The 26,570-nt window shown below is 43.9% G+C and overlaps 1 protein-coding gene across 1 annotated transcript in view; it reads left to right on the plus strand.

The window, feature by feature from the left end:
• The window catches only part of LOC138528107 (short transient receptor potential channel 2-like), a 236,174-nt gene that overhangs the window by 77,389 nt on the left and 132,215 nt on the right, over positions 1-26,570 (plus strand). Inside the window, exon 3 of the mRNA XM_069639559.1 lies at positions 8,073-8,276. Within this exon, the coding sequence (XP_069495660.1) occupies positions 8,073-8,276 (204 nt within the window). The remainder of the gene's footprint in view (positions 1-8,072; positions 8,277-26,570) is intronic.

Genomic DNA, 26,570 nt, shown 5'->3' on the forward strand with positions numbered 1-26,570 from the left:
TCCTTGGCTTTATCTTGACCTCTGTCTTGCCACTGGATCACAGGATAGGGCTGCAGTCTCACTATTATAACCATGGTAAGCCCTGTATTGGATCCTTCTTGACGGGGGGGTTTCTTTATGTGGAATGCGGTAGGTATTGGCGCTCTTCCCCGGTGCATTTGGGCAGGAAATTCTCCCTCTGTATCAGGCTTCTTGTTATAAAGGATACTCAGTGACGCTTCAGGCAAGTTACTACACAAGTTCCTTTATTGTTCTTACCTCAAACGTCCTTGTGTTGCCTATGTTAATGTTAATGTTAATGGACATTTGTACCGCGCACTATCACCACCATGCTGCCAAATTGATTGAGGTTGAGGGTGTACTGTTATTTCCCAGTGTTGGGTCACCAGATTGGTCAGGCACAGGATCACACAAGCCATTTTGCGCAGATGTGTACCAAGCTGTCTTGCCCACATGGGAGCAACTAGGATGAGAGTCATTTGTTCTCTGAATCTTGTTCACAACTCTGCTCATCCGTAGGGCACTCCCGCTGGAGTCTGGTTGGGGAAATCTGGACACGAAGTCTGGGCATTCCTGGTTTTCTTTTGTAGCGAACAAGTCTGGTGTGGAGTAACCCCACTGAGAAGATGCGGTCTATGACATGTGTGTCTATTCGCCATTAGTGTTCCTCCGGTAGGGGATCTCCGCTCAGCAAGTCTGCTGGAGTGTTGAGTTCCCCTTGTACGTGTTGGGAAGATAGTAACATCCCACGTTTTGATAATAGGAACTGTGAGAAACCAAAGGGTGTCTCACCCACTAGTCCCCAGGGATCTCTCTGTCAGGTGGCCAGGGCACGGCCATCGCCTTTGGATCCAGACCCTGGGGGTGGACCAGTGGGGGAGGATCACCTGGGTGAAGGGTCTTCGGGGAGAGGGGGTGAGGCAGCCAATGGTGAGACGTAGTATTCCCCCCTTTTTTGTGCATCCAACCCATCCTATTTTTAGGACACTCCGATGTCCCAACCCCCCCCTCTTTCTACACAAACACAACACTGGGCTAAGGAAAAGGATGACTGAGAGTAACAAGACTACCTCTTATACATCGTACTGGACCTGTCCCGCTAATCGGGTCAGGCAAACTCAGGCACTTGACGTTACGTGCATACACCTGAAACCAATTAGCTCTCCTCACAAGGAGAACAGGCGGAACCTAGAGACACACTCTGAGCAAGGTGGAACACGAGTATGAGCAGAACCTCTGGGGTGAATGTGTACCTACTGGAGCAGAGTGACGGACCAAGGGATGAGAGCAGCGGGTTGAAAACCCCATGAGTTCCATTTTGATTTGACAGACTTCACTAGGACTGTTTTATTTATTATTTGATGTTCAAGACTACTCCCATCCTAGTTATAGGGCAGAATAGGAGTTTTTTTCTCCAAATCCAGACACTTTAATAAAGCTTTTACAAATGTTACTTTTTGTGTCAGTGTCATACTCGTGATACCATGCCTTCCTTACAGACCCACTGGCATCAATCACCCTTGCTTACATCCTCCAGGAGCAGTGGTACCGCTTAACATTTAGTGTAATGATAGCCGTGTGCAGGTAAATGGTACCATTACACTTACACACGATAGCTGAAGACCCGATTTAGCAAACGCACCATTTATAGCCAGCTGACAAATATCAACAGGTGTGTATAAACCCGAACATCCCAGGTACTCCCAGTGCTTCCCATAGTTGCTCAGACCAAGTAAAACAGGATAGCTTTGTAAGCATTTCAAAATAATGACAAGAAATGTGAATTATAATTGATGTTGGCTCATAGTACACCCGACGGCATGCAAATCCATGTTGTACACGCAAATAATTCCATGAATCAGTGCCTTAATGTGTAAGTCATTATAATGGTAGCCAGGCTTGTTGGCACCCAGACAGAATCCCGCAGTAGTAAAGCTAGCATGCACGCAAACTGCAGTGTTTGGATTTAGCAGCCCATATCGGGTTCCTGATATTCAAAATACTACTAAATAGCTGTGGCAGTTTAAAAAGTATATGTAATACTGTTCTCTTTGGGTAAACAGGTCATCATACTCTGAGCACTTGTGACAGACTGGAACATTCCATTCAGCTTCCTTAAGTTCTAGTAATCGTGGGAATTGTGTCTTAGCATACTGCGTATTAGTGGCATTCTCCGTTTTTAGAACATAAATGGATCATAGAGAAATAAAGCAGCTGTCACTGATGCCCAGTATAATATGCCATGCCTTCCCCCCAAGACCCTCTTGCAAACTGTTTGGCTTTTACCCAATTATTTTTTAAAGTGTGCTCTAAAATGCAGCATTTGACCCTATTATTTAAAAGAAATTCCTGGGGGGAATCCCCCGTGAATCCCCATTGATTGGTTCAGGCTCCCTTGTGACGCTCGGCCACAATGGCATATCTAGGGGAAATCTTTATGACCCTTCACATAAAAAATTCACTAGCCACCACTGGCCATGGGAATGTGCTGGGAGCAGGATGGGGAGAGCCAAGGGTCTGTGGTGGGGTGGAGAGGCCCAGGGACTAGGCCATGAGTGGGATAAGGGTGGTGGGAGCAGGATGGGGGAATCATGGGATAGTGATGGGAGCAGGGTAGGGAGAGCTCAGGGACTTGGGTGGGGAGGGCACAGGGACTGAGCTAGGAGTGGGATGAGGGAGCAAAATGGGGCAGCCATGGGATAGTGGTGGTAGCAGGTGGCGGGAGCACAAGGACTGTGGTTGGAGCAGAATGGGGAGGAGTCATGGGAAAATGGCGGAAGCAGGTAGGGAGAGCCCAGGGACTTTGGTGGGGGCAGGGTGGGGAGAGCCCAGGGTCTGTGGTGGGGAGAGCACAGGGCCTGGGCTAGGAATGGGATGAGGTAGCCCAGCGACTGTGATGGGAGCAGGTGGTGGAGCCCAGGGACAATACTGGGAGGAGGGTGTGTCAATGGCGTGCAATCAGGGCCATCATAAGCAGTTATGGGGCTCAGTGCATGGATACCTTTGGGGTCCCCCTCCCTGAAACCAAGAAATGAGGGGCCCAAAGTACCTAGTCCCCCCTCTTCGTCGCAATCACACCACATAAGTTGATGTGCTGCCTTCCAGCGATCAACATAGGTAAGGGTACCCTTTCAGTCCTCTTACCCTCTTCATGCTTGCTGTATTCAGAATGATAACCAAGTAGCGTTTCAAAGCCAACATTAGCAGTCTGTCACAAGGGTACTTATTTTCTAGCATACATACAGGACACTTTTAATCAATAGCTGCCACGAGGAAGGTAGACCCGCCATAGTATAAATGCGGGACAGATCCTATGAAAAAGGTGCACATCATGCAGAATAGACAGAGGACTCAGATTAGTTGCCTCACATAATATAAAAGTGCTCAAGCATGGATACGGGCACCCAATGGGAAGCAAGGAGAAAGCTACACATACCATAGCATAGATAGTGGATGGAGATTAGAAGCTGCCAGGAAGGTGTCCTTATCCAGACAGATTGAGATCATAAGAGGAGCATGGTTTTCAAGCCGAATTGCCATTATATAGCAAGTAAACAAGTGGCTATGGTGTGCAGTATATCAATGCCTACTATTTGTACAGAGGAAGCAACACTATAGCCACTGAAAGCATGAGAACGAAATCACTGTAAAGGCCGACAATTTTGAAATGTTTAGAAACTGCCAGTTTTGATAGGTTAGGCAATACAAGATTGAATGGGATGCCCAGGATCACACATTGGTTAGGATATGAAGCTGGGATTTTCATCTACTCTGCAAGTACCAACATACAAATTGATAGGATCTTAAAAAACTTTTTCTGGGTTTCTCTATTCTATTTTAAAGCTTTAAATTCCCCCAAAATACAGGCTTGTGAAATTGTTATTCTTAAATGTGCAGATGTACCTTTGAGTTGTACAAAAAAGCCAACCATATTTGTGTCAAATGAGCAGGCCTTAACATATGCTTGCCAGGAGCCTGCAATATGTGGTCCGCTCACCTCTGTCTAGAACCCCTTCCACACCAATGGCCTGCATAAAAGAATGATCAGGTAATGGGCTAAACAATGCCGCCAGCATGTGAGAAGGCAATCCTTTTCACTGAAGACAGCCCGGTAATGTCAATGATATAAGATGATTTGTCCAGGATCACTGTACCCATCTACTGGCACAGCCAGGATACACGCATGCACATTTCTGTTCCACAGTTTTGAATATGGATAGCTTATCACCTCTCAAACTAACACTTTATGTTAATCATTTGGGGTGGCTGCCTAGGTTTTACAAAACCCCATCTGAGCAAACCAATTTGTAGACCTTCACCACATTGACTCTTTGTTTGTTTTTACAGCAACCACTATGTGGTGCAGGTACATTGCTAATAATAGCGTATGTTGTGCTACAAAACAAACTACATATATACAGATGTTATCAAATTCAGACATAGGGCATGCTGAGTTGGCCTTTTTGGGATTATGGTATTGTAATCTTGCATATGAATGCAGAACTCTGCAACATACTGAGCTATATTCTGAACTGTCACAGCGCTCACATTTATCAATAGGCATTTCAACTTTGGCTATTGCACATGATCAATATTATCACAACAGAACATCACAGTGAACACAAAGCATTACATGATTGTTATTATTGTTATATACCTTTTGTAAGGCGCAACTTGCCCGAAGGCCTCAGTGCGCAGCAAGTCAGGTGAAAACAAGAGGGAGAAGGTCAAAACCAAGGAAGCAAGAGCAAAGGTACAGCTAACCATCAAAGTCAAAGAGAAACGTTTTAAGGGATTTTTTAAATGACGATAAACTGTCACAAAGGCGGAGAGGAGCAAGGAGGAGATTCCACAGGCGCGGGGCTATGGAATCAAAACTAATGTCACGATAGCGTTCAACTTTAAATCTACGTGGGACCAGTTTCAGAGTAGATTTGGACCGGAGAGACCGAACAGGACCAGCATGTATAATCCGATTCTTAAGGTATGCTGACGCTTTCTCATGAAGTCATTTGTGGGTGAGGAGTAAGACCTTGTACGTTATACAGTGTTTAACAGGAAGCCAGAGATGCAGGCCTCAGTCGCATGCTGTCTTCTACATAGGCCGCTACCAGCACGCACCGCATTGTTCTGAGCAACCTGAAGCATTTTCATATTGGATTTAGAGGTGCCGGCCATAAGGCAGTTCCCATAGTCAAGTTAAGAGTTGACAAGGGCAACTGCAAGAGAGGCAGCGTTGGCATCAGATACGAAAGGTTTAATCTGCCTAATGAGCCAACTAGTGTAGGCACATGAGGCTTTCACCTGACTAGCGTGTTTCTTCATGTTTAGTGAAGAGTCGAGATGGACACCCAGGGTCTAAACCCAGACGCTAGTCTCAATAGAGGATCCTGCAATAACAAAGGCAGAGTATCTCAGGTCCAACTTTAGCAGACGCTGTGTAGAGCCAAGGAGCATACATTCTGTTTTGTTACCATAAAGAGCCGAAGCATTGTTTATCATCCAGTTTTCAATCAAACGATAGATGTGATTGATACTCAGGAGGTCGTTCTCATAGTTGCCGGAAAGTTTGATGACAACCCGAGTATCATCGGCGTAATTGGTGCATGCCAAGACTGTCTAGGATTTCGAAAAAAGACAAATATATAGATTAAAGAGAGTAGGCGAAAGACAGCTTACTGTGGGACACCACAAGTAAGGAGTTTTGGAGACAACTTGATGCCCTCAGAAGCCACCCGGGCAGATCTAGGGCCCAGGAAAGAGGCCAGCCATTGTAGAGCACTGCTTGTGCAGTTGGCAATACTCCTCAGCCTCGCAAGCAGCAAGGAGTGATCCACGAGGTCAAATGCTGCTGAGAGGTAGAGGAGCATAAGGAGCGCAAGCTGACCCGAGTCCGCAATATGACATAAGTTAGCCTTTTGGTCAATCAAAGCAGTCTCCGTGCCATGGAGTGCTCGAAAGCCAGATTGCAGAGGACCAAGAAGGTTATTGCTTTCCATATGTTGTTGAATTTGAGAGTAGGCGACCCTGTCAAGAATCTTCATAAGGAAAGTGGTACTGGTTATGGGGCAATAATCAGTGACTGAGGAAGGATTGAGGGAGACCTTTTTGATCACTGGAGATATCCATACCTTTGTCAGAGATTCGGGAACGGTAGAGGTAGCAAAAGATGAGTTCACCAGGTCAGACACAAAATCTAGGGGTCGCAACTGCGACCCCTGAGGTCTCCTTTGCTACCCATGTGGTCTCCCTTGCTACCCATAAAAAAAAAGAAAAAGAAAAGTGTTATTTCTTTTTTTTTTTTAAATGCAGGTTACTGACCTGTGACCAGCACCATGTGGCTCTTTGCTTCTGTAGTGGCTGTCTTTGTTGTTAAGGCCTCTTTAAAAAAACACTTTCAGCAGTGACCCTAAATAAGAAAGAATAGGAATACCAAATAATTTGTCTTTCTGGAATTCTATACAATAATTGCGAGACTCATTAAAAGTTTATTCCAGGTACATATCAGGAGGTGAGTCACTGATTTTGTCTGTTCTTAAATACATAAACTCAGCCTTTCATCCTTCTGAGGTCGATAAAAGTGTACCAACACAGTTTGGGTGATATTGTATGTATATTTGTTCTATATAAAGTGCTTAAGCATAAGTGATATATGATTACACATCATTATCATTTGGCCATGGACGTCTGCATGCATTCACAGTAATTTGGTAATATGGGCCTATACACATTGATCTTAACGAGACATATGGAGATTCATTTCTGTATGAAATGCATTTCACATTATAGTGATATCGTAACCATATTATACATAGTGTACTTAGGAACAATGCTTTGTGGTGCCACTTCCTGTTTTGTCAAGGGGTGAAATCTCATGTTCCATCGCTTCCCGTGATATCACTTTGGGTTGGGGTCAAATGAAATCACTTCCTGTGAGGTCATCAGAGGTCAAGGGTCGTATGATGTCACTTCTGCTACCCTGGGCATTTTGGTGAAATGACGTCCTTGCCAGCAACAGACAGGTGTGTAATAAAAGGGTTCAGACAAGGACATGATTCTTTAATTTTAGTAGGAGGGCAAATGTCATCGGTAGACGAGGATGAATTAATGGATCAGAGCAGAATTTACTTGCCAGCAACAGACAGGCAATAAGACTGGAGCCTCAGCAGCAAGCCTTTAAATATCCTGAAATATGCTATTTAAGTAGGATAAACAATGTGAACTGATTTATCTAGATTAGGCATCCTTGTGGGGCCCCCCTCCAAGGGGAGGGCCCGGGTCAAGTGTCCCTTTTTCCCTACCATAAAGACGTCTCTGTGCGCAAGAGTTCATAGCCATTGGGACTTACTGTCCATTTGGCATTTTTGTGCACTTTCTCCTCCAAAACATCTTCCTTCTCGAGCTCTCTGCTCAATCACCCCCAACTCTCTGAGGGTCAGACGCTTCTCCAAGGAGAGAGTTGGGGGCAGATCTATCTCCTCGGCTAGGGTTTCCGTCTGGAACAGCCTCCCTGCATCTCTCAAACTTGAGCAGAACCACATCCGGTTCCGGAAGCAACTCAAGACCTTCCTTTTCGCTTCCGCTTTCTCTCTTCCTCTCCCCTGGTAAAACACCTGACTGCTCCGCGCACTGGTCACACTCTGAATTCGTGCCCAGGCTCCTGCATGTGCAATTGCCTTTGCACTGCCTCAGGGCTCCCCAGCACTTAAGGGTCTGTGTCTGCAACCCTCCTGTCCCTTCTCACTGCACTTGTGAGCCACCCGCTGACTGCATTTTTTAGTTAACTGAACTTCCCCTTTTCCCTCTGGCCTGGCACTTCTCCCCTCTTCTTGCACTTGCGCGATCCGAATGACACAAGGCCTAGTAGGTTTGTTATTGTGTCCTCTCTTTGTTTCCCCCTCCTTGTCTTGTCGCGCCTAGAAACACTTGTGCTCAGGTGCGTTATAAATGCCACATGATATCATATCATATATCATATCATTGTCCTATGGGGAAAAGGCTTGGTGCAGGGTGAGGAAGCTGCATAAACTGCATGCATGAGTGTTTCTGAAAGCTCTCTTTGTCTCCTCAAGCCAGAGTACCTGAGCCTGGAGGACCTGTGCCAGGAGTTTGCTGTGGAGCTGCTGGGCATGTGCCGGAACCAGAGCGAAGTCACTGCTGTGCTAAATGACTGCGGGGACGACAGCGACGAGGAGCAGTTGGACAACCAGGCTTTCGAAGAAGGCATTCCCAACCTAGCGAGGCTGCGACTCGCAGTGAACCACAACCAGAAACGGGTAAAGGGTTTCCTACCTACTTTTACTGTTAGTGTATTTATTTTTCTATAGAGGAACATTTTATTTAGGAAAAGAATTATTAATAAAGGGACAAGAACACATGCAACCCAAAAAAGATTGTTTTAGAAATATAATGGGAACCTATTCACAAAGGTTTTTAAAAAAATGACCAACCTATACAAATCATGATATAAGAATATGCCAGCAAGCTAGCACAGCGGGCTAAATGCTTACCGCCATCTGTGTTTGTATCCAGGAAAGGGTGAGTTCTCACTTGATTCTTTGGAGGTCAATAATTTCAGGAGCGTTGACATGCATAATCAGCCCTACAGATAAGGGGTGTATCGGCCACTTTTACTCCCTAAAAATAGGCAAGTACCCCCCCCCCCCAAATAAAAATAGGGTGTAAAAATACTCCCAACAAAAATAGGAATAAGACACGTAGAACATTGTGCCCCTGCTTTCACCCACACAGATCCATGGATATGTTTAGACCTGTAGCACATGTAGTAACACAGGAAGAAAATAATATTATTGCAGCCTGATCGGAAGAAGTAAACATGTATCTTTTAATGTGCATAAATACCCAGGTGCAAAGAAATAATTATTACAAAAGCATTTCCATTTTCCAGTTAAAACATATTTTTACTCAGTTATAAAATATTCCCATTGAGAATTGGAATTACATGTTTACTCCCTCAAAAATCATTTTACTCCCAACTTTAAAAAATAGGGAGTAAAATACTCCCACTTCCAAATCTTATCTGGAGTACTGTGCATTATCTGGAGTACTGTGCATATTAATACATCCTATTATTATAGGCCTTAGAGTGGAGCGAAGAATCGCGCACAGAGTTCTATATAAACATAAGATTTTATAATAAGTTATGCATGCGTCAAGTAGTAAATTGCACAAAAGATTCGCACAAATATTTTGAGTTAAATAAGACTTTTATGAGATGCAAATTAATGTGATTTACAAATGGGCGCGCTATATAGAGGGAAGTTGCCATAAGTCGCCCGTTGTGCCTTACATTTACTGGTAGAGACTTGTCGGCAGTGCAAAGTCACTTTTCAGCAGTGCAAACAATTCCATGAATCAGGCCCTTTGTGTTACTTTCCGTTCCACTGGGTTGCGATTACTTAGTAGCACTGACCCATGGCCCGGTCTGCTGCGCATGCCGTATGGCGGTGAAGACAACGGCTTTGCCTTCCCTTCGTGCTTCGTAGAAATTGATGCAGTCGTTTTTGCTTTTTGTTTTATTTTCAAACGCTCGTTAGGAACTATAATAGGAGTTACTAGGCAGATAGAGGGTGTCGCTTGTGACGCCGCTAAAGGGATGGAGTTAGAGTTACTCAGACGCCGAGCCAATTTAGTATTTCAGAGACCAATCACAACTCCAGTCAAGGTTTCACTCACCCTTTTAGATCTCTCGAAATGCTTTAGTTGTTCAAATGTGGTCCTGAATGGGCCTCATTAGAAGTATTGCGGAGTGGGGACAAATTGGTGGTAACGGAATTACCGCCAATATTCCTGTGCTGCCATACTACAAGTATGCCCCTGGAGTGGAGGATTTACCTCCAGCATGTTGCTGGAGGTAAATCCTCCAACTCTCAGCTGAAAAATCGGCAAAATCGGCAGAATAAAGGTTACTGCGAATTACTGCCAAAAAAAACCCATAGAGCCGTATGGACTCATAACAAATGGGGATTTACACCCTGGTTTGTAATCTGGTGGTAATTTCGGACCAAGTGGTGGTAACGGTAATTCAGTTGGGCGGTATTCTGGCGGATTTACCACTGGAATACCACCCAAATCATAATGAGGCCCATTGGATTTTCTTCAGAGCTTTTCCATGTCGGAGGTGAAGCCAGTGTGAACATAAAGAATGTTCATGGTGTCACTGACTCCCGCGGACAACTGCAGTAACCGCTTTCCTCTCCACTTCTTGTTCCGCTGTATAATGAGGTTTTTAAACCTCCTTGACAGCCCCAGGATTAAGGAAGCCACGCCTCCATTGTAGCCACCACAAAAATCCTCAGAGTCTGTATGAATTGTCCTGTCCACTGCAGGGCCACTTTCCTCTCCACTTCCCGCTATGTGACAGTATAGGTGTGGTAGTTGTGGCAGGTATGACAGTTTGGGATAGAAAAGAGACTTGTGGCGATGGAGCCTTGACCACTGGAAATTGCATAATTGAAGTCCTGAATTTGGTTCTTGATCTGGACTCGAATTCAAGTTATTGTTTCTGTTGTGGTTACCATGATTACTGCAACATTGGACCTCCTTATATGATAACTGTTAAACAACAGTTCATATTTCTGCTTTGGCAATCTGATATTGAATTTGTAAACTCTGTTTTTACCCCAGATGTCCTGATCAAGGGGTTGGCAGCATGTACCCCATAGGATGAAAATAGGGTAAAGAAAAGGTCCGCACCCACTTATGCATCCACTAACATATTTCTTGGTGAAAGTCTGTACTGCAATTGAGGAGAAATCGGTGTCAAACACTTAAAAATATAGGAAGCACTGAATCTGCAGTTCAATCAGTTGGGATCCAGCATTGCAGCAAAATTGCAACTTTCGATCAAGCTTTTTGGGGCCGTCACGAAAGCAAGGGGGATCTTGTGGAAAATCTACCACAGACTCGTCAGGTGAATTAATGAACGTCTTTAATAGTAGTCAGCAAAGCCAGCATGCATAGGACAACAGCACCCCAACGACTCAGCACAGAAACCCCCTTCTCTCTGGGCAGAGAGCCTTTATACAGGAGAACACACATGCATTTCAATGGAAAGGGAGGTTTAGACATGGCATGAGATCATCAAGCATCTATGTTTCAGGTGAACGTTCACAGTCTCATTGTTCAAGTCACAGACAGAGGCTGCGTTCTCACGCTTGGAAAGACACAATCTGGATGTTAGCGGAAAACACTTTAAGATACATTGCGATTCTTGTTGAGCCAGCTACTTCTACGATTGCCACAAGGTTGGGATATAATTGTTTTTTTCCTAATGACCACTTCTGTCTGCTAAAGTCGCCTCGTATAGAAAGGCGTTTCACTAAAACACGCTTATGTATGCCAAAAGGAAAACATGCCACAGGTGAGAACTATGGAAGTGAGCACTGTTAGGTAATGAACGGAAAAGACTTAGGCCCTGATTCTTGGAATTATTCACTTGTAAAACAGGGATTTGCTTTCTATTCTGCATCAAATCCCTGTTTGACAAATGTGGATTTCTGGGCAGAAAGGTATGTTTGTTCTAGCAATGTTAAATTAAGTTAGATCAAAGTATTGTGGTATGGATCCGTTAACTTTTATTTCATGGAATGTGAAAGGGGCTGGTTGTTCTATTAAAAGACGGAAGGTCATGGCAAGGATTTAGAGTAGTAGAGGGGATGTGGTCTTCATACAAGAGACTCACTTGAATGAGCAGATTGGATGCTATTTGACTAGTCCTAAATTTTCACAGGTAATTTGGAATTATTATGACTCTACATCAAGAGGAGTAAGTATAATGTTCCGGAAAGGGTTATCGATAAAAATAGAGAAGACAATAAAGGTTGAGGATGGTTGTATACTATTGATTGATGTACTGTATGATGGTAGGAAAATAACTGTTGGGACGGTATATGCTCCATGCTCTCCGAGTGTGCAGTCTTTCAGTCTGTTGTGTACTCTGTTAGATAAAATGGAGGGTGAAGTAGTAATTCTGGGAGGTGATTTTAATGTGGTGATGAGTAGCAAACTAGATCGGAGGTCAGATTGTAGGTATAATAATGAAAAAGTTAGTGAGGAATTAAGAGCATTTGCATTCAAATAAGGACTTATTGATGTCTGGAGGGAACTTCAACATGGGGAAAAGGATATTCATTTTATTCTCCAGTCCATAACTCGTGCTCGAGAATTGATTACTATCTTATTAGTGATAAACTGGTTAGTCAAGTATTGAGCTCGAATGTCAAAGAGAGAGGTATTTCGGATCATGCACTACTTGACATGCAACATAATTTAAAAGGTATGGGGGAAAAAATCTAGAAGGTGGAGGATGCAAGCAAATATGCTTAATGATCCAATGATAACTACTAGATTAGAGGATTTTGTTACGGATTACTTTACAGAGAATGAAAGTTCAGCTGATGTAAAAACTTTTTGGGATTGTTTTAAAGCGGTTATATGTAGTGAATTAATATGCAGAAATGTGCATGCCAAAAAGAAAAATCAGGTGGTGATGGGAAGAGGAGGTTAAAGAGTTACAAAAAAGGTGCGCGCTTGTAGAGACAGACTCGAATAGGATGAAATTGAAAAGGTTGGAAGGGGAGTTCAAAAACCATGTGCAAACACATGCGGGAAAAGGGTTATTCTATACGAAACAGAGGTTTTGGGATTTCGGGGATAAACGTGGTAAACTGTTGGTGAATAGGCTTAAAGGGTTGATGACGGATACGTGTGTTTCTTCTATACAAACTGATGAAGGGGACACATTACACACAAACATAGATATCTGTGAATATTTTTATAAGCGGTTGTATAGGGAAGAACTCTGTCCTAGTGATGTAGACCTGGGAAACAGTTTTGATAAAATCAATCTTTCAAAGTTAGCTAATGAAAAGAGAACTACAGTTGACTCTGTGATTGATGTTGCAGAGGTCTATAATGCAATTTTACAAATGAAGGATGGGAAATCACCAGGGCCAGATGGTATTGTCTCAGAGTTTTATAAGAGGTTTGCAACTCAGTTATCTATTTCTATGTGTGATCTTCAATGATTTTATAGAGACGGGAGTTCTATGTGACTCGATGAAGGATGCACTAATCATTGTTATTCCAAGGCCAGATAAGGATCATAAAGGATCATAAAAAATGTGGGAACTATAGGCCAATCTCCTTGTTGACTGTGGATCTTAAAATCTTTACCAAAATATGGGCAAATCGACTTATGACTTGTATGGGGGATCTGATTGATGAATCTCAGGTGGGTTTTACTCCAGGTAGGTTTGGTTATGATAACATAAGGACTGTGTTTAATGTTATTCGGGTACATTATGGGAGGGAATCAAATGGGGTTATAGGTTTTTTTGACGCTGAAAAAGCCTTTGATAGGGTTAATTGGAAGTTCCTGGAATATACATTGTTGAGAATTGGGTTTGGGCCAGTGTTTATGAGAATGATTGATTGTATTCATCATGATGTTAAGGCTAAAGTGTTTGTTAATGGATTGATCTCCGGGTCCTTTCCCCTGACTAAAGGCACACGGCAAGGATGCCCCTTGTAGCTGTTTTTGTTCAACTTGGCATTCGAGCCGTTGGCAGCATGCATCAGACAATGTGAGGAGATTAAAGGGCTTTGTGTCGGAAATACAGAAGTTAAAATATGTTTTTATGCAGATGATATGCTGGTTCTTCTGTCGAATCCAGAGGTATGTGGAACTGTGCTGAAGCGAATGCTTGAGGAAGTGGGAAAACTGTCGGGACCCAAAGTGAATGGGGACAAAACTGAAATTCTTCCTCTATCTAGGACTTGCGATAAGAGCATTTCAAAATCATGGAATTGTAGATGGTCCCCCGGGGGTGTTAAATATTTGGGTATACATATAATTGGTGATTTGAATAAAATCATTCAACATAATATAGATAAGTAATAGACAAAATCACGCTCTCCATTAAAAGGTGGGAAAGGTTAAACTTAAATTTATAGGCAAAAATGAATGCGATGAAAATGGTTCTATTGCCTAAAATATGATATATTATTCAGTCAGTTCCTTTATTGATCTGTAAGAAACAACTGCTGAGGATTGATAAGCATTTTCAATCTTTCTTATGGGGAGTTGGTAAAAGACCTTGTATTCCGAAATATATATTGATGCAAAAAGTTGAAGAGGGTGGGTTTGGCTATCCAGATTTGGTGAAGTACTATAGGGCTTTTTAACTCAAGAAGAGTTCGTATTATTTTAAAGATGAGAATTTTAAAGGACCAATTTGGCTACGCATGGAAAGAGAGATTTGTGCTCCCTATCACTTGGATAGCCTTTATACTATGGGGAAACTGTCAAATAAGAAGCTAAAATTGCAACCAATAGTGGTGACTAGAAAGGCTTTGTGGTTGTGGTTTAAGGAAAATTGACAGAAATATGGTTTCAGCCAGGATGCGTCTATTTGGCATAATGAGCCATTACAACTCAATAATAGATGCTTGAATTGCCAGAGTTGTGTTAAAAATGGTATATTGAATCTGAGCGATATGTTAGACGGTAACCGGCTGTTGCAATTTGAAGAATTGCAAAGTAAGTACAATCTTGGTAGTAGAGAATGAAGTAAGTATATAGATTTGATTTCACTAATTAATCAAAGGAAGAGTATGGCTGGTGATTCACTAGGGAATAAACCAAATATTTGTAAGTTGTTGATAGGACAGGAATATAATGTGCGTACTTATATGTAGTTTAGAACAAACTAAAGGATGCATGGTCGGCTGATGTCAATGTGGTCATTTCGGATGAGGATTGGAAAGATGTTCTTAGGGTAAGCATGAATTTGGGAACAGATCTAGATTTGCATTTGGTTAGACAGAAAATAGTTAGCAGGGTTTATTGGACACCAGTTAGGATGTTCAAATTGAAGTTGAGGACAGATGAATTGTGCTGGAGTTGTGGAAGTGAAAGAGGTACCCTTTTACATTTACCTTGGAACTGCTCAAGAGTGCAGGATTTTTGGAAATAAATAGTTGATAGAGTTGATATGGTTTTTGGTGTTGTCATGCAAAGATCAGCAGTGAATATAATCTTGCTTCAGCATAGGGGAAGATGTATAAACACTAGGAAGCATAATATTTGGATTGATAAGGCTATGTTGGTGGCGATTAAGCTGATCCTTATGGTCTGGAAGGCAAGGAAGAAACCTACTGTTGAGGATTGGCGAGTGGAGTTACAGATTTTATCAAAGTATGAAAAGATCTCGATGAAGGCTAAAGGTAAAAAGGGAGATATCTTTCATTATGGGGATCATTCAATGCCTTATATGAATGAGACACTAGGGTGATGGTGGGAAGGTGGGAGAGAGCCCCCCATTTTTTTATTTTTTTATTTTATTCTTTGTCTCCTTCCCTCTTTTTTGTTGTCTTTTGTGTATGTTGGTGTATATTTTAGATATTTAGTATTATTTTTTGCTATTTACATAAGGAGATTGTGGGCCTCATTATAACTCAGGCGGTCCGGAAGTAACGGTGGCGGTAAACCCACCGCCACCGTTGTTTCCGGACCGCCTGATCCCGACTCCTGCAGGCGGGAGGTGATGTTCCCACCAGGTCTGACCTGGCGGGCGAGGAAACACCGGCAGCATTACGAGATGCTGCCGGTGTTTCCATGATCCCCATTCCCATCGAGTCCCATAGGACTCAATGGGAATGGGGATTAACACCATTCCGCCTCCGTGATTCCCGGAAAACCGGGGTTGTAATGCCCCGGTAATTCCGGGAATCACGGAGGCGGAATGGTAAGACGAGTCCGGCGGTAACCAGGCGGTTTTACCGCCGCGGTTACCGCCGGACTCGTAATGAGGCCCTGTATCTTGATTTATTTAGGGATAAGAGTGTTGGTATTCTAGATATTGCTTGATGAGGATGTTAATATGATATTGTTGTTGTGTTAGCTTTATTGTACAACCTTATTCAAACCTATGTGATAGAAATATGTTTTCTTGACAAAGTAATAAAATGACTTTACAAAAATAAATGTTAGATTAAATGCTAAACGAAAGATTATATATATATATATATATATATATATATATATATCTCTCTCTCACTGGTCAGATAGCACAGTGAGCTAAGCGCTCACCCCTGATATCTTTGCACCGCCTCCCGAGGTTGATAAATTGAGTACCAGTCTGTGGGATAATAACGTCTTCTGTTATTTCTGACCTATGGGTGTGTAGCGCTATACAGGAAATACATTATTATAATGTTTGTTCACACTTATATCTCATATAGATTGGTTGGCATATAAGCATGACCTTATCATTCATTTTTATAAATCATTTTATTTACTTTTTATTTATAGAATTTTATTGATTTTGTTACCAGCATTGACTCAACAAATGTCATATAAATAGAGCCGGGCAAAGTATCATACACACTGCATGGTTATACAAGGCAGGAATAATGTCTCTTTAAATGAAGCAGTCCAAAGAGTCAAACATTTGCCTGACAAATCCTGAGTGGTTGTATAACTTTTTGATAACCAAGAAAAAAAGTATTCCCCGCCCCTCCCCTAGCCCACTCCCCTCCTGACAGCCCACCCCACACATCTCGGAAAAAATTGAACTTTAATTTAAATGTTCTTTTCACAACACCACTGTCTTATAAGAACAGGCTAACAAGTCATAGGCACTCCTTTCTGCATGACCAAGGCTATTCTGGTAAAATGAGTAATGTCGTCTTACTGATAATGTTGGGTTACCTTTCTCCTGTCACTAGGCTGCCTGCATATGCACGTCTCTGTGCATAGCGTAATATTCCAGGAAGGGGAACAAGGTCATATCTATATGGGAATGTGTTTCCAACAATGCAGCCGTGATGCTCTCCATCTGGTATATCTCGTGAGCTTTGTTCAACCATTCTTTTTTTGTGGGTATGGCATTCAGAATTTCCTCAGTCTTTCTTGGGGCATTTAGCATTACTTGGCTATCGTTAGGCATTGGAGCGTGAGGAAATGTTGATAAATATTGCGCCATGTCCTCCTCTGTTCCTCCCTCCTCTGCGGTGTATAGTGTGGCATAGAATCGTGCAAAGCGCTTATTGCTCTCGCCTGGATTTCGTCTTTCACCTTGTGAATAGCGCTGTCTGCCCTCTGTCTTCGCAGGCATGTAGCTAACATAGTCTGAGCTTTGTCGCCTTTCTCATGAAATGTTTGTTTTAAATACTGAAGCTGAGTCAAAGCCTTATTCTGCCATATGTCACTCAGTTATTTCCGGAACGTTGTAATGTTCGCCAAGGTTTCCTCTCTGCGGTGGTTTGAGTTTGGAGGGACAATTCCTTCTGTTTAATTTCTTTTTCAGTGCAGATTCCCTTAGCAATCTGGTTCTATTCCTGAATGCCCCCTCTGCTATCAGGATGCCCCGGATTGTGGCTTTGGCAGCTTCCCATACTGTACTTAATGTAAGGTTCCCTGTATGATTAATATTAAAATAACTTTTTATCTCCTCGAGACGGGTCTCTCTAAACAAATGGTCTTTATAAAGAGTGTCGTTGCAGATCCATCTGTGATCTGTCCGTGGAGGCGAGGCCAAATCTAGTTCCAATAAACACATTTCATGGTCTGGCCATGCTACAATCTCAATGGCAGCGGTTAATATGGTAAATTCGTATGCGGCTTCAACGAGAATGTAGTCTATTCGTGAGTATGTCAAATGTGGCGGGGAGTAAAAAGTAAACGCTTTCTTCTGCGAGTACACCTTTTGCCATGTGTTATTTAAATGGCTAGCCTTCAAAAGGTCGCAGAATCCCTTGCTGACCGGACAGGATGGGGGGCGTACCCCATGCCTCGTGGAATGCCAGTCCATCATGGGATCTGATATAACATTAAAATCTCCTCCACATATTAACAGACCCGCTTTCCAACCTTCAAGGAAGTCAAAAAGGTCCCTGCTGAAGGCCAACAGATTTTGATTGGGCGCATAGGTCGAGCAGAGAGTGACAACGCGTGACCTCACCTTGCCCTTCACTGCAATATACCTCCCCTCCTAATTCCTATGAATCTGCAATATTTGGAGATCCAAGGATTTCTTGTATATAATGCCCACTCCTGCCTTGTGCTGGCCTCACGGCCATAGTGCCCCTCCTAGCTCCTTCCCAGTAACTTTGAATTCCTTGTTATTTTTTAATTTTGTTTCTTGAACAAACGGCACGTCTAATTTGGAGAGTTTGAATTCTCTCATTAACATGGAACGCTTTTACAGTGAATTCAAACCTTTAACGCTGAGGGACCTAAACCTTATCCCATCAGCTAATACCATGATGGCATGTCCATCGCCTCCTTTTAGCCCTGGTTGGTCGATCTATTCGCCTAGTAATCTTACAAGGAGGTGAACTGTGTCTGATGATTGTGTGTGTGCTACACTGTTTCTGTTTAATCTTAACTGTGTTAGTGTGAACAGTATTTCCAACCAGATGTGCACCCCACTCCCCAGTGAAAAGTGCCACCATCGACATTCCTCTTCTTAATGAGATGCCCTAAAGTAAGAAGGGGCACACTTCAGGGACCCCCCACCGAGCTGTGTACAACTAGAGTATTCCTGTATACATAATGGTGGTAGCATACCGCAACCATGATCTCAAATGTCACAAACCAAACCAAGCATAATTTAGTGAACAGTTTTCACCCTATCTGTATTGGTATTGATATTGATATTTTATTTTTATCGCGCTCGTACACAAGTGTTTCAGTAGGGTATTAAGACTGTCTCTCCTATCGGACTGTCAAAAAGCAGTAAAAATGAGAAAGGAGACCGAAGAAGAAATAGAAAGAATAAGGGAATATCTTTGTCTCCCAAACTTTTACTGAGTGTTCAATCTCCATGGAGTATTGAAGCGCTTGTACTTCCTGGATCCTTGCGCGCAGCCTCTCCGTGGCGAGGAGGCCGTCCCCTTGTCTATTGGACCCTGGGGAATTCAGGCCTTGTCCCTGTCTGTTCCTTGTGTACCTGATTGCAAGCCCTCCAAGTCCCGTCGAGCCTCTTATTGCGACGTAACACGAAACCCATCTCTGTTGTACTCGAAGCTCAGTGAAAAGGGGAACCCCCACCGGTATCGGATCTCCTGCTCCTGCAGCCAGGTCGTAAGTGGGCAGCAGCCTTTTCGCTTAAAGAGTGTGGTCGCTGATAGGTCCTGGAATATTCTAATGCTGGATCCTTCAAATTCGATGGGATCTTTCTCTCTCGCCTTCTGTAGGATGTCTTGTTTCTGTTTAAAGTAGTGACATTTGGCAAGGGCAGACCTCTATCAAACTCGAAGTCTGAAGTTGCTGGTGGGTCAAAAAGCAAAGCAATCAGGGCCTTCACACGATTCTCTAAAGTAGACGGGGTTTCTCCCGGCTTCTCACTGAGGCCCAATATGTGTATATTTGATCTTCGTTCCATGTTCTCCATGTTGTCCAATTTGAGCGCCAAGTCTCTTTCCCTTTGTTCTAAGTCCAGGAACCGAGTTTCATTGTTCATTGCTGTGAGTTCGCCAGATAATTGATTGTTCTCAAGAGCCTCTATACGATCCTCGACTTTAACCATTCTAGTTGCAGATTGGTAATCCTTTTCAGTCAGGCTAGATTTGATTGACCATATTTCTCCTAGCAAGAGTCTGATATCAGCCTTAGTTGAGCTGTCGTGGTCTGCCCCTGGGATGTCTGGCAGGCTCGCCGCCTCCTCTGGTTCCATGTCTGCTGATTTGCGGTGGAAGCTGTGCAGCCTGAGCTCTGTGCGCGGGTCCAGGTTTAGTATGATCATGTGTGTTTGCTCTCTCTTACTGGGGTGGTGGTCTGTGCTGCGTCTGCACCATTTGCTGTCTGCCCAGCCAACTCACTGAAAGGCTGGTCAACCATGCAGTTTATGTTCTGCACTCTTGATCCCTTTGCTCTTACAGAACTATGTCTTGGCACCACGCGTCCCAGGGCTGCTCTGCTAGTTATGGGAGGGCTGTTTGTATTGCACAAAGATGGCCATTACCTCCCCAATCTTGGATGTGCTCTTTTTAATGTGTAAGGGAACCTTACAATTGTCTTATTCAGGGGCAGGTTCTGGGTACCATGGCTCTAGTAAAGTGCTGCTGCACCTGAATGTAACCGCGATCCAACAGCTGGGAGCAACGGTTCAACAGAATTGTTTGCCGTGATTGTCTTGAGTGAGGCACTGGGCTGCTGCTCTGACTGATAGTCTGTCACTTTGTTGCCAGCTGGGGCCCCCACCCTAGGCCGCGCGTTTGGTGGGGGAGTTTCCTGGGCTGCTGTTGCTGGGCTTGTGCAGTGGGGTTGGAGGGGCTATCTTGAGCTGACCCGAATTATCAATGTCAGCCGCACTGATATTCATTCGAATTGCGTGCCTTCCTTACCACCTTCGACTCGTGTTGGGTGGAATGTAGAGGCCCTCCCCTGCACAGCCCAGCCTTCTTGTCCCCCGCTGGGTGCCGGAAAGTCGGGTCTCTTCCACTATGCACTTATAGCGTCCGCCGTATTAGCTTCGTAGTTACGGCTGCGCTACAGTCCGGGCGCCATTTGGGTCGTATGAGAGCTCTGCTATGCCCCCACTTCGGTCCCTATATACTAAGAGGGGTCAGGTTTTGATCCCTGGTTTTGGTAAGTGATGATCCGTGCTATTCACGGACTACTCTGCCATTGTTCCTTGCTTGATGAGGGAGACAACATCTCAAGCTGCCATAAAATCTGCGCCCCCCTGACGGTCTCCATTTTTTATTTTAAACTTTTATTTATAGCAAATTGCAAGATCACCATACAGAGTCAAAAGTAATTTCCTACCCAGTGTTCCATTTTCATACCCACAAAATGTACAGTCCTTTTCATGAAGAGGGAACAACCGAGGGTACAAAGCCCACCAAGTAGCTCCTGAAAGAGGCGTGACCTTCTTCTTGCTGGGGTGAGCCCCAATATGGAAGTTTGCACTTCAGAACACCACACTGTCCCTCATGCACTCATTATCAGTGGGCGATCTTGGGCTCATTCAGTCTTTTAGGACACATCTTTTCGCTAGTAACAAAAACAGGGCTAAAAGCATTCTAGGACCAGGGGGCAAGGCCAGCGTCAGTCCCAATAAACATACAAGTGGGTCTGATGGCACCTGCATGTCCAGGATAGTAGACAGTGTTGAAGAGCAAATCCTCTGCACAACCATACAAAACCACATCAAGTCAAATAAGGATGCATGCAATGCACCACACTTGGGGCAGTCCCCTTTATTAGAGAAGTCACATGTCTACAGCTCCTTGGGAGATGTGGATGCTTGGTGCAGTACCTTGAATTGTTTTATCTTATGTTTCGAATTTAGAGGGATCGTACTTGTATAATTGAACATATTGCCCCCAGTCAGTCCCTGTCCTCAATCGCCTCTCCAGTGTCTCGCTCCCATTTTAGTCGAGCCCCCTGGCTCACCCCTCCCTTTTTTGCTTGGGTTGCTTTATATATATACTAGATATGCATAGATACTAGAGGCCTAAACCCTATCGACTTTATCAAGAGCTCCAGGAGAGGGGACTGCTTCAATTTGCATGGACAATCCGGGCACCAAACCCTGAAAGCATTGTGCGTTCTAAAATAACCTAACAGCGACATCAAGTTCCCACCTATTTTAGGGATGAAAAGCTCCTTGGAGAAAAACTCCCCATTGGGAAACACGTCTCCCAAAGCAGATATCCCTAGCTCACACCATGCTTAGACCGGGGTTATATGGCCTAGAGAGACCCAGTTTCTTATGAAGCTTCTACCACGCATTCAGCTTGCATGTAACCGGATCATATTTGCATTTATCTGTCTGGCGGTGCAAAAGTGGAGTGCGAACGGGCAGAAGTTCTTTTAATCTAGCGAGTCAGGCAGCCAGAATAATGCAAAGTGTGCCTGTGCGATCAAACAGCATAATTCCATGTCTGGTGTGGCCCAACCCACTGTTAGGGAGATGTATCTATTTTATGCCAAATCCCCTCTCCTTGTCAGACCCCCAAGGGGAGGCTTTTCCCCTCATTCATTCTTTTTCCACTCACCATGGGAACCCTGTTCATTGTGTTTTTATTTTATTTTATGGAGTCATGCTTTCCTCCATACCTTTTAAAGGCCTCTGTGTTTCACTTTTGCAGCCCACAGCACCCTATGTGCAGTGCTGCTGGGGTCATTTCTATATTCTTTTACTTTCCTTAAGAACTGTTGTTCTCAAGGTAAGAGGGATCATTTGTATCCTTCTTAAGTGGAGTGTGGAGGGGTTGCTTAGTACCCCCTTTCTCTCTGCTCCTGCAACAATTTGGTTACAGTAACAAGTATACAAGTATGGCTGGTGGCAGTGGATGTGTTCTGCTGACTTTTGTGCTATATTTGCTCACGGCTGTGGCTAGGCACAATGGGGTCCCCTTTGTTCCAACATGGTGTCTTCTTTATTTTTTCGCCATTTCTTGTAAGGTTGTTCTTTCTTGGTCCTTCTTCTACCATTCTGGGAGGCGGAGGTCCTGATTTAATTTTTGTCTTCAGCGGGAACATGTGGAGTAGCCCACTGAGGCTCCAGAGTGTCTGTGAGGAGAGGAAGCATTGAATGATCCTGAAACTCTGCTAGTCTTTGTCTTCTGGTGTGCCTGAAAGGAACCAGTTCCCATTGGTGGGCTGGCTGTCCTGATTAGACAGCCACCTCCCCGCCCCCCCTTTCTGTAAACTGCAGGGAGAGTTTGCAGAGGATGAGTGTGAAATCCTATTAAAAGGTGAGGCTTCTTAGGCAGAAGGCAAGTTGACCACTGCAACAGAAGATCTGAAGAAGAAGACGACCAGAGACGCCTGCAGCCCCTTCCAGAAAATGCAAAGAGACCACTGCTGACCCTATTTCAAATCGACAGAGGAGCTCTGAAGAGGATGACTCCTTCCATTTGGGAGGTAGGACCAACTAGCCATAAGACGACCTGCAGAACGAGTCATCCCCCAACATGCTGTGACCTTGCTGGGCTGCAAACCGCCAATACTAGGGAACCTCCAAACTAATTGCAGTGCATCATCTTCTGGTGAGAGAATCCTCTCAGAACTTTGGTGAACTCCAGTTGGACCTCCAGAGGCAAGATTCCCTTCCTCAAAGTCCCCACACCCGAGTGCTGACCGAAGGATCGAGGCAGACTGACCGGGCAGTAAACTTCACCATGAGCAAGGAACAGGAGACTGGGTTCACCGCTATTGCACCAAGAAACAATCCAGCTGCATCTTCTTCATCACTCCTCAGGTATTGTGGGACTCAAGGTAGTACTTACCTCAAGCAATTGTGGAACTCCTGTGTTGCTGGAGTGCTGATTCCGGTGTTTGGGTGTTCACCCATAACGTTCGCCCAGGCCTAATGCTTGTGCACCTATAAGGAGCCTTTCCCAAAGTCCCTGAAACCTTTGACATACAAAAGCATTCTACTTACTTACAATCGAAGGATCCTCTGCAACTTTGCCTTTTCTGCTGTTGTGTCTTACCTAATTTCCCCCCAAACTGACTTTGAAGGACTCATATCTAGTTAGGGATGGACTGCTAAAGCCTCGAGGCCATTGAAAAGTATGACAAGGTTTTGAAAGTGTTGAACTGCTATTGCAGTTCCTGAATAACCATTCTTATTCCTACAATGGAACATTTTCTGAGTTGCCATAACAAGTGTTCTTACTCACTTTTGAACTGTGTTCATGATCTGTATAATTCCCTACTATTGGTTTACTCACCTGAAGTATTGCTGATGTTTTCTATTATGTGGAATACTTATAATAGTACTTACGTACCTGAATATAACTTTGCCTTGTGCATATAAAATAAATGTCTATTTTATTATAACTACAAGTGTGTAAGAGTTTCTTTGGGTCTATGTATTTACTGAGTTAATTGTACTTCTTACATACAGCTCACATCCCCCTCGCAAGATAAGACGTGTTGCTCTGCCATTCTACCAAACCTTTGGGTAGTACAGACTCATACTAAGAGTTGCAGCTTGTATGCCAAGAGATAGTTTTACAAAGTTTCACCTTTAGTAGACTTTAGGACAACTCCCCTAAAACCCACCTTGCTCATATAGTCTAGATAGTATCTCCCATTTAACCCTCAGGAGCTTTGGGGACCAGGCCAAGGACACCATCAATGAGCATAGCTTATTAAAAACTGTCTGCCCAGCCAAATCAGGATATTTTGAAAATAATACAAACATTGCAGTCCAATTGCCATTTTAGCCAATGATACTCTGCCATAGAGCGAGAATGGAAGAACCTTCCACCTATCAATCCTGAGTGCCAGTGATTCTAGAATTGGACTATGATTTTGACTGAATAGACGAGATGGGTCCCTACTGATTATTACACCCAAATATGTTACCGGCTCTTGTTCCCACCTATATTTCGCTATATCATCTGTCTTTGTGGTGGCTTTATCCAGGGGAAACAGTATGGATTTGGACCAGTTACTGTGCAACCCAGAGTGAGCTCCGAACATAAGTATCTCTTGCGGTTCTGTCCAGGTTTCTTCAGGTATAACAAAACATTGTCAGCATATAGGGAAATTTCCCCCGCAGTTGATCCCTCCCTGAATGGAGACTCTGTAGTCTGATAGCTAGCAGATGCATTGCTACTGCAAATAGTATAGACGACAGAGGTCAGCCCTGCCTTGTCCCAAACTGCAATGGAAAGAATGGAGAACTCATCCCCATAGCACATATTTTGGACACAGGTGCTGAATATAACAGTTTAAGACAATGTATAAAGTAGCACTGCATGTCCATTTTCCCAAGGACTGCAAATATATACTGCTATGATAAAGAGTCAAAGGCTTTTTTAGCATCCAAAAATGCTGCAATCGTTTAGACTTTGGGTGTCTATCTGCGCCAACACCGCAAACGTTCACCCTAAATTATGCGCTGTTGATCTCCTGGGTACCCTGACTCATCCAGACGTATAGCCGGTGACACTGCATTCAACATACAACCTGCCAGCACCATGCTGAAAATATCTTTGTGTTGACGTTGAGGAATGAGTTCAGTCTATAGGAGGTACAGTTCACAGGGTCTATATGTGTTTTTAATACATTTTAATACACGCCTTGTTTATGGTTGCGTACAGGTGACCCAGTTTCAGTGCTTCCTCCCAAACCCTGTATAGCTGCGGACACAGCTTTGTTGCATATCCCTTGTAGAACTCGGCGGCAAGATCATCTCTCCCGGCATCTTTGCTGTGGGTAGAGAGTTTATTTCCTCTACCATTTCCTAAGTTGATATCGGCGCATTTAACATCGCGTTAGACTTTTTATCAATTTGTTTACGGCAGAAACCGCCAAGGTAGTGTGAAACCTCCTCCAGGGATTAGGCATCTTCATTCCCATAAAAGTCTGCATAGTATAAGTGGAATACCCCCATGATATCTGCGGGTGTGGTGACCAACTCATCCAAATTATTTCTCACAGCAACAATATCCAACCTGCCTCTTTCATCTCTTAACAGCCACGCCAATGATCTGACCGGCCTCTTGCTTTCCCCATACTTACGGGCCATAGCAGGCCTAGCCAGAAACTTTGTTTTCCTGTCGGCTGCCGCTCTAAGCTTTTCAAAGTTGGTGCATATGGAGTGTTGTAAGACCACGTTCTTTGTACATCCACTAGTGCCTCAGACTTAAACCTCCAGGAGGCCAATGTGAGAGCATGTCTTGGAGCACGAAGAACCACAGCAGCAGGGAATGACCAGTAAAAGTTCTCAGAGTAATTGGCAAGTAGATGTGGCCTTCAGCATTTGGAGGGATGTCAAAATCATGTCAATTCTTTTTTTTAAAACTGTTTCTTTAAAAACATAAACAACACAAATCAATGCTTAGTTACTACAGACAGCCACACCAGCCCCATGCCCCTTCAGCACACTTAACAATAACTGCAGCCAAGGAGAAAAGAGACAAATTATATCCAGTCCTATGTGGCATAATGAGGATCAGACCCCTCAGATGCATCACTGCCGACTGACAATGAATAGGTGATATAAGGATCCCAAATGTCTTTTGGCTTTGAGGCTGGGTTTACAATGGCTCCATCGTCCGTCTTCATTTCATAGCAATATAGGATGTCAGCCCTCCATTGTTCATGTGTTGGAGGGCGGCCCTTCCCCAACACCATAGCCACTTGCCTCTTGGCCAACAGTAGTAACAAACCCAGGAGTTTCCTGACACGTTTAGGCAGCTCGTACGTGTATCCCAACAAGGCTACAATGGGAGACAGAGCCACCCCTCCACCTACAATTGCCTCAAATTTCTCAAACACTTGCACCCAAAACGAATGGATTCGGTAGCAGGCCCAAGCCAGGTGTAAGAAAGTAGCTGGGGAAACACTGCATCCCCGGCACGAACCCGGTGTTTATGGAAAAAACCTGTGTATATCCACTGGGGTCCTATAGAATTGGTGTAAATATTTGAACTGTATCAGCTTGAAGTTGCTATTGATGGCCACCTTCTGTGTTTGCATGCAACAATATCTCCAGACATCATCCGTGAGGGGGGCACCCAGGGCATCCTCACACTTAACCCGGGAATCCCACCCACCTCGTGGCCCCATCATT

The sequence above is a fragment of the Ambystoma mexicanum genome, chromosome 7q, assembly GCF_040938575.1.
Source record: "Ambystoma mexicanum isolate Mex_15411 chromosome 7q, UKY_AmexF1_1, whole genome shotgun sequence".
Lineage (NCBI taxonomy): Eukaryota > Metazoa > Chordata > Amphibia > Caudata > Ambystomatidae > Ambystoma > Ambystoma mexicanum.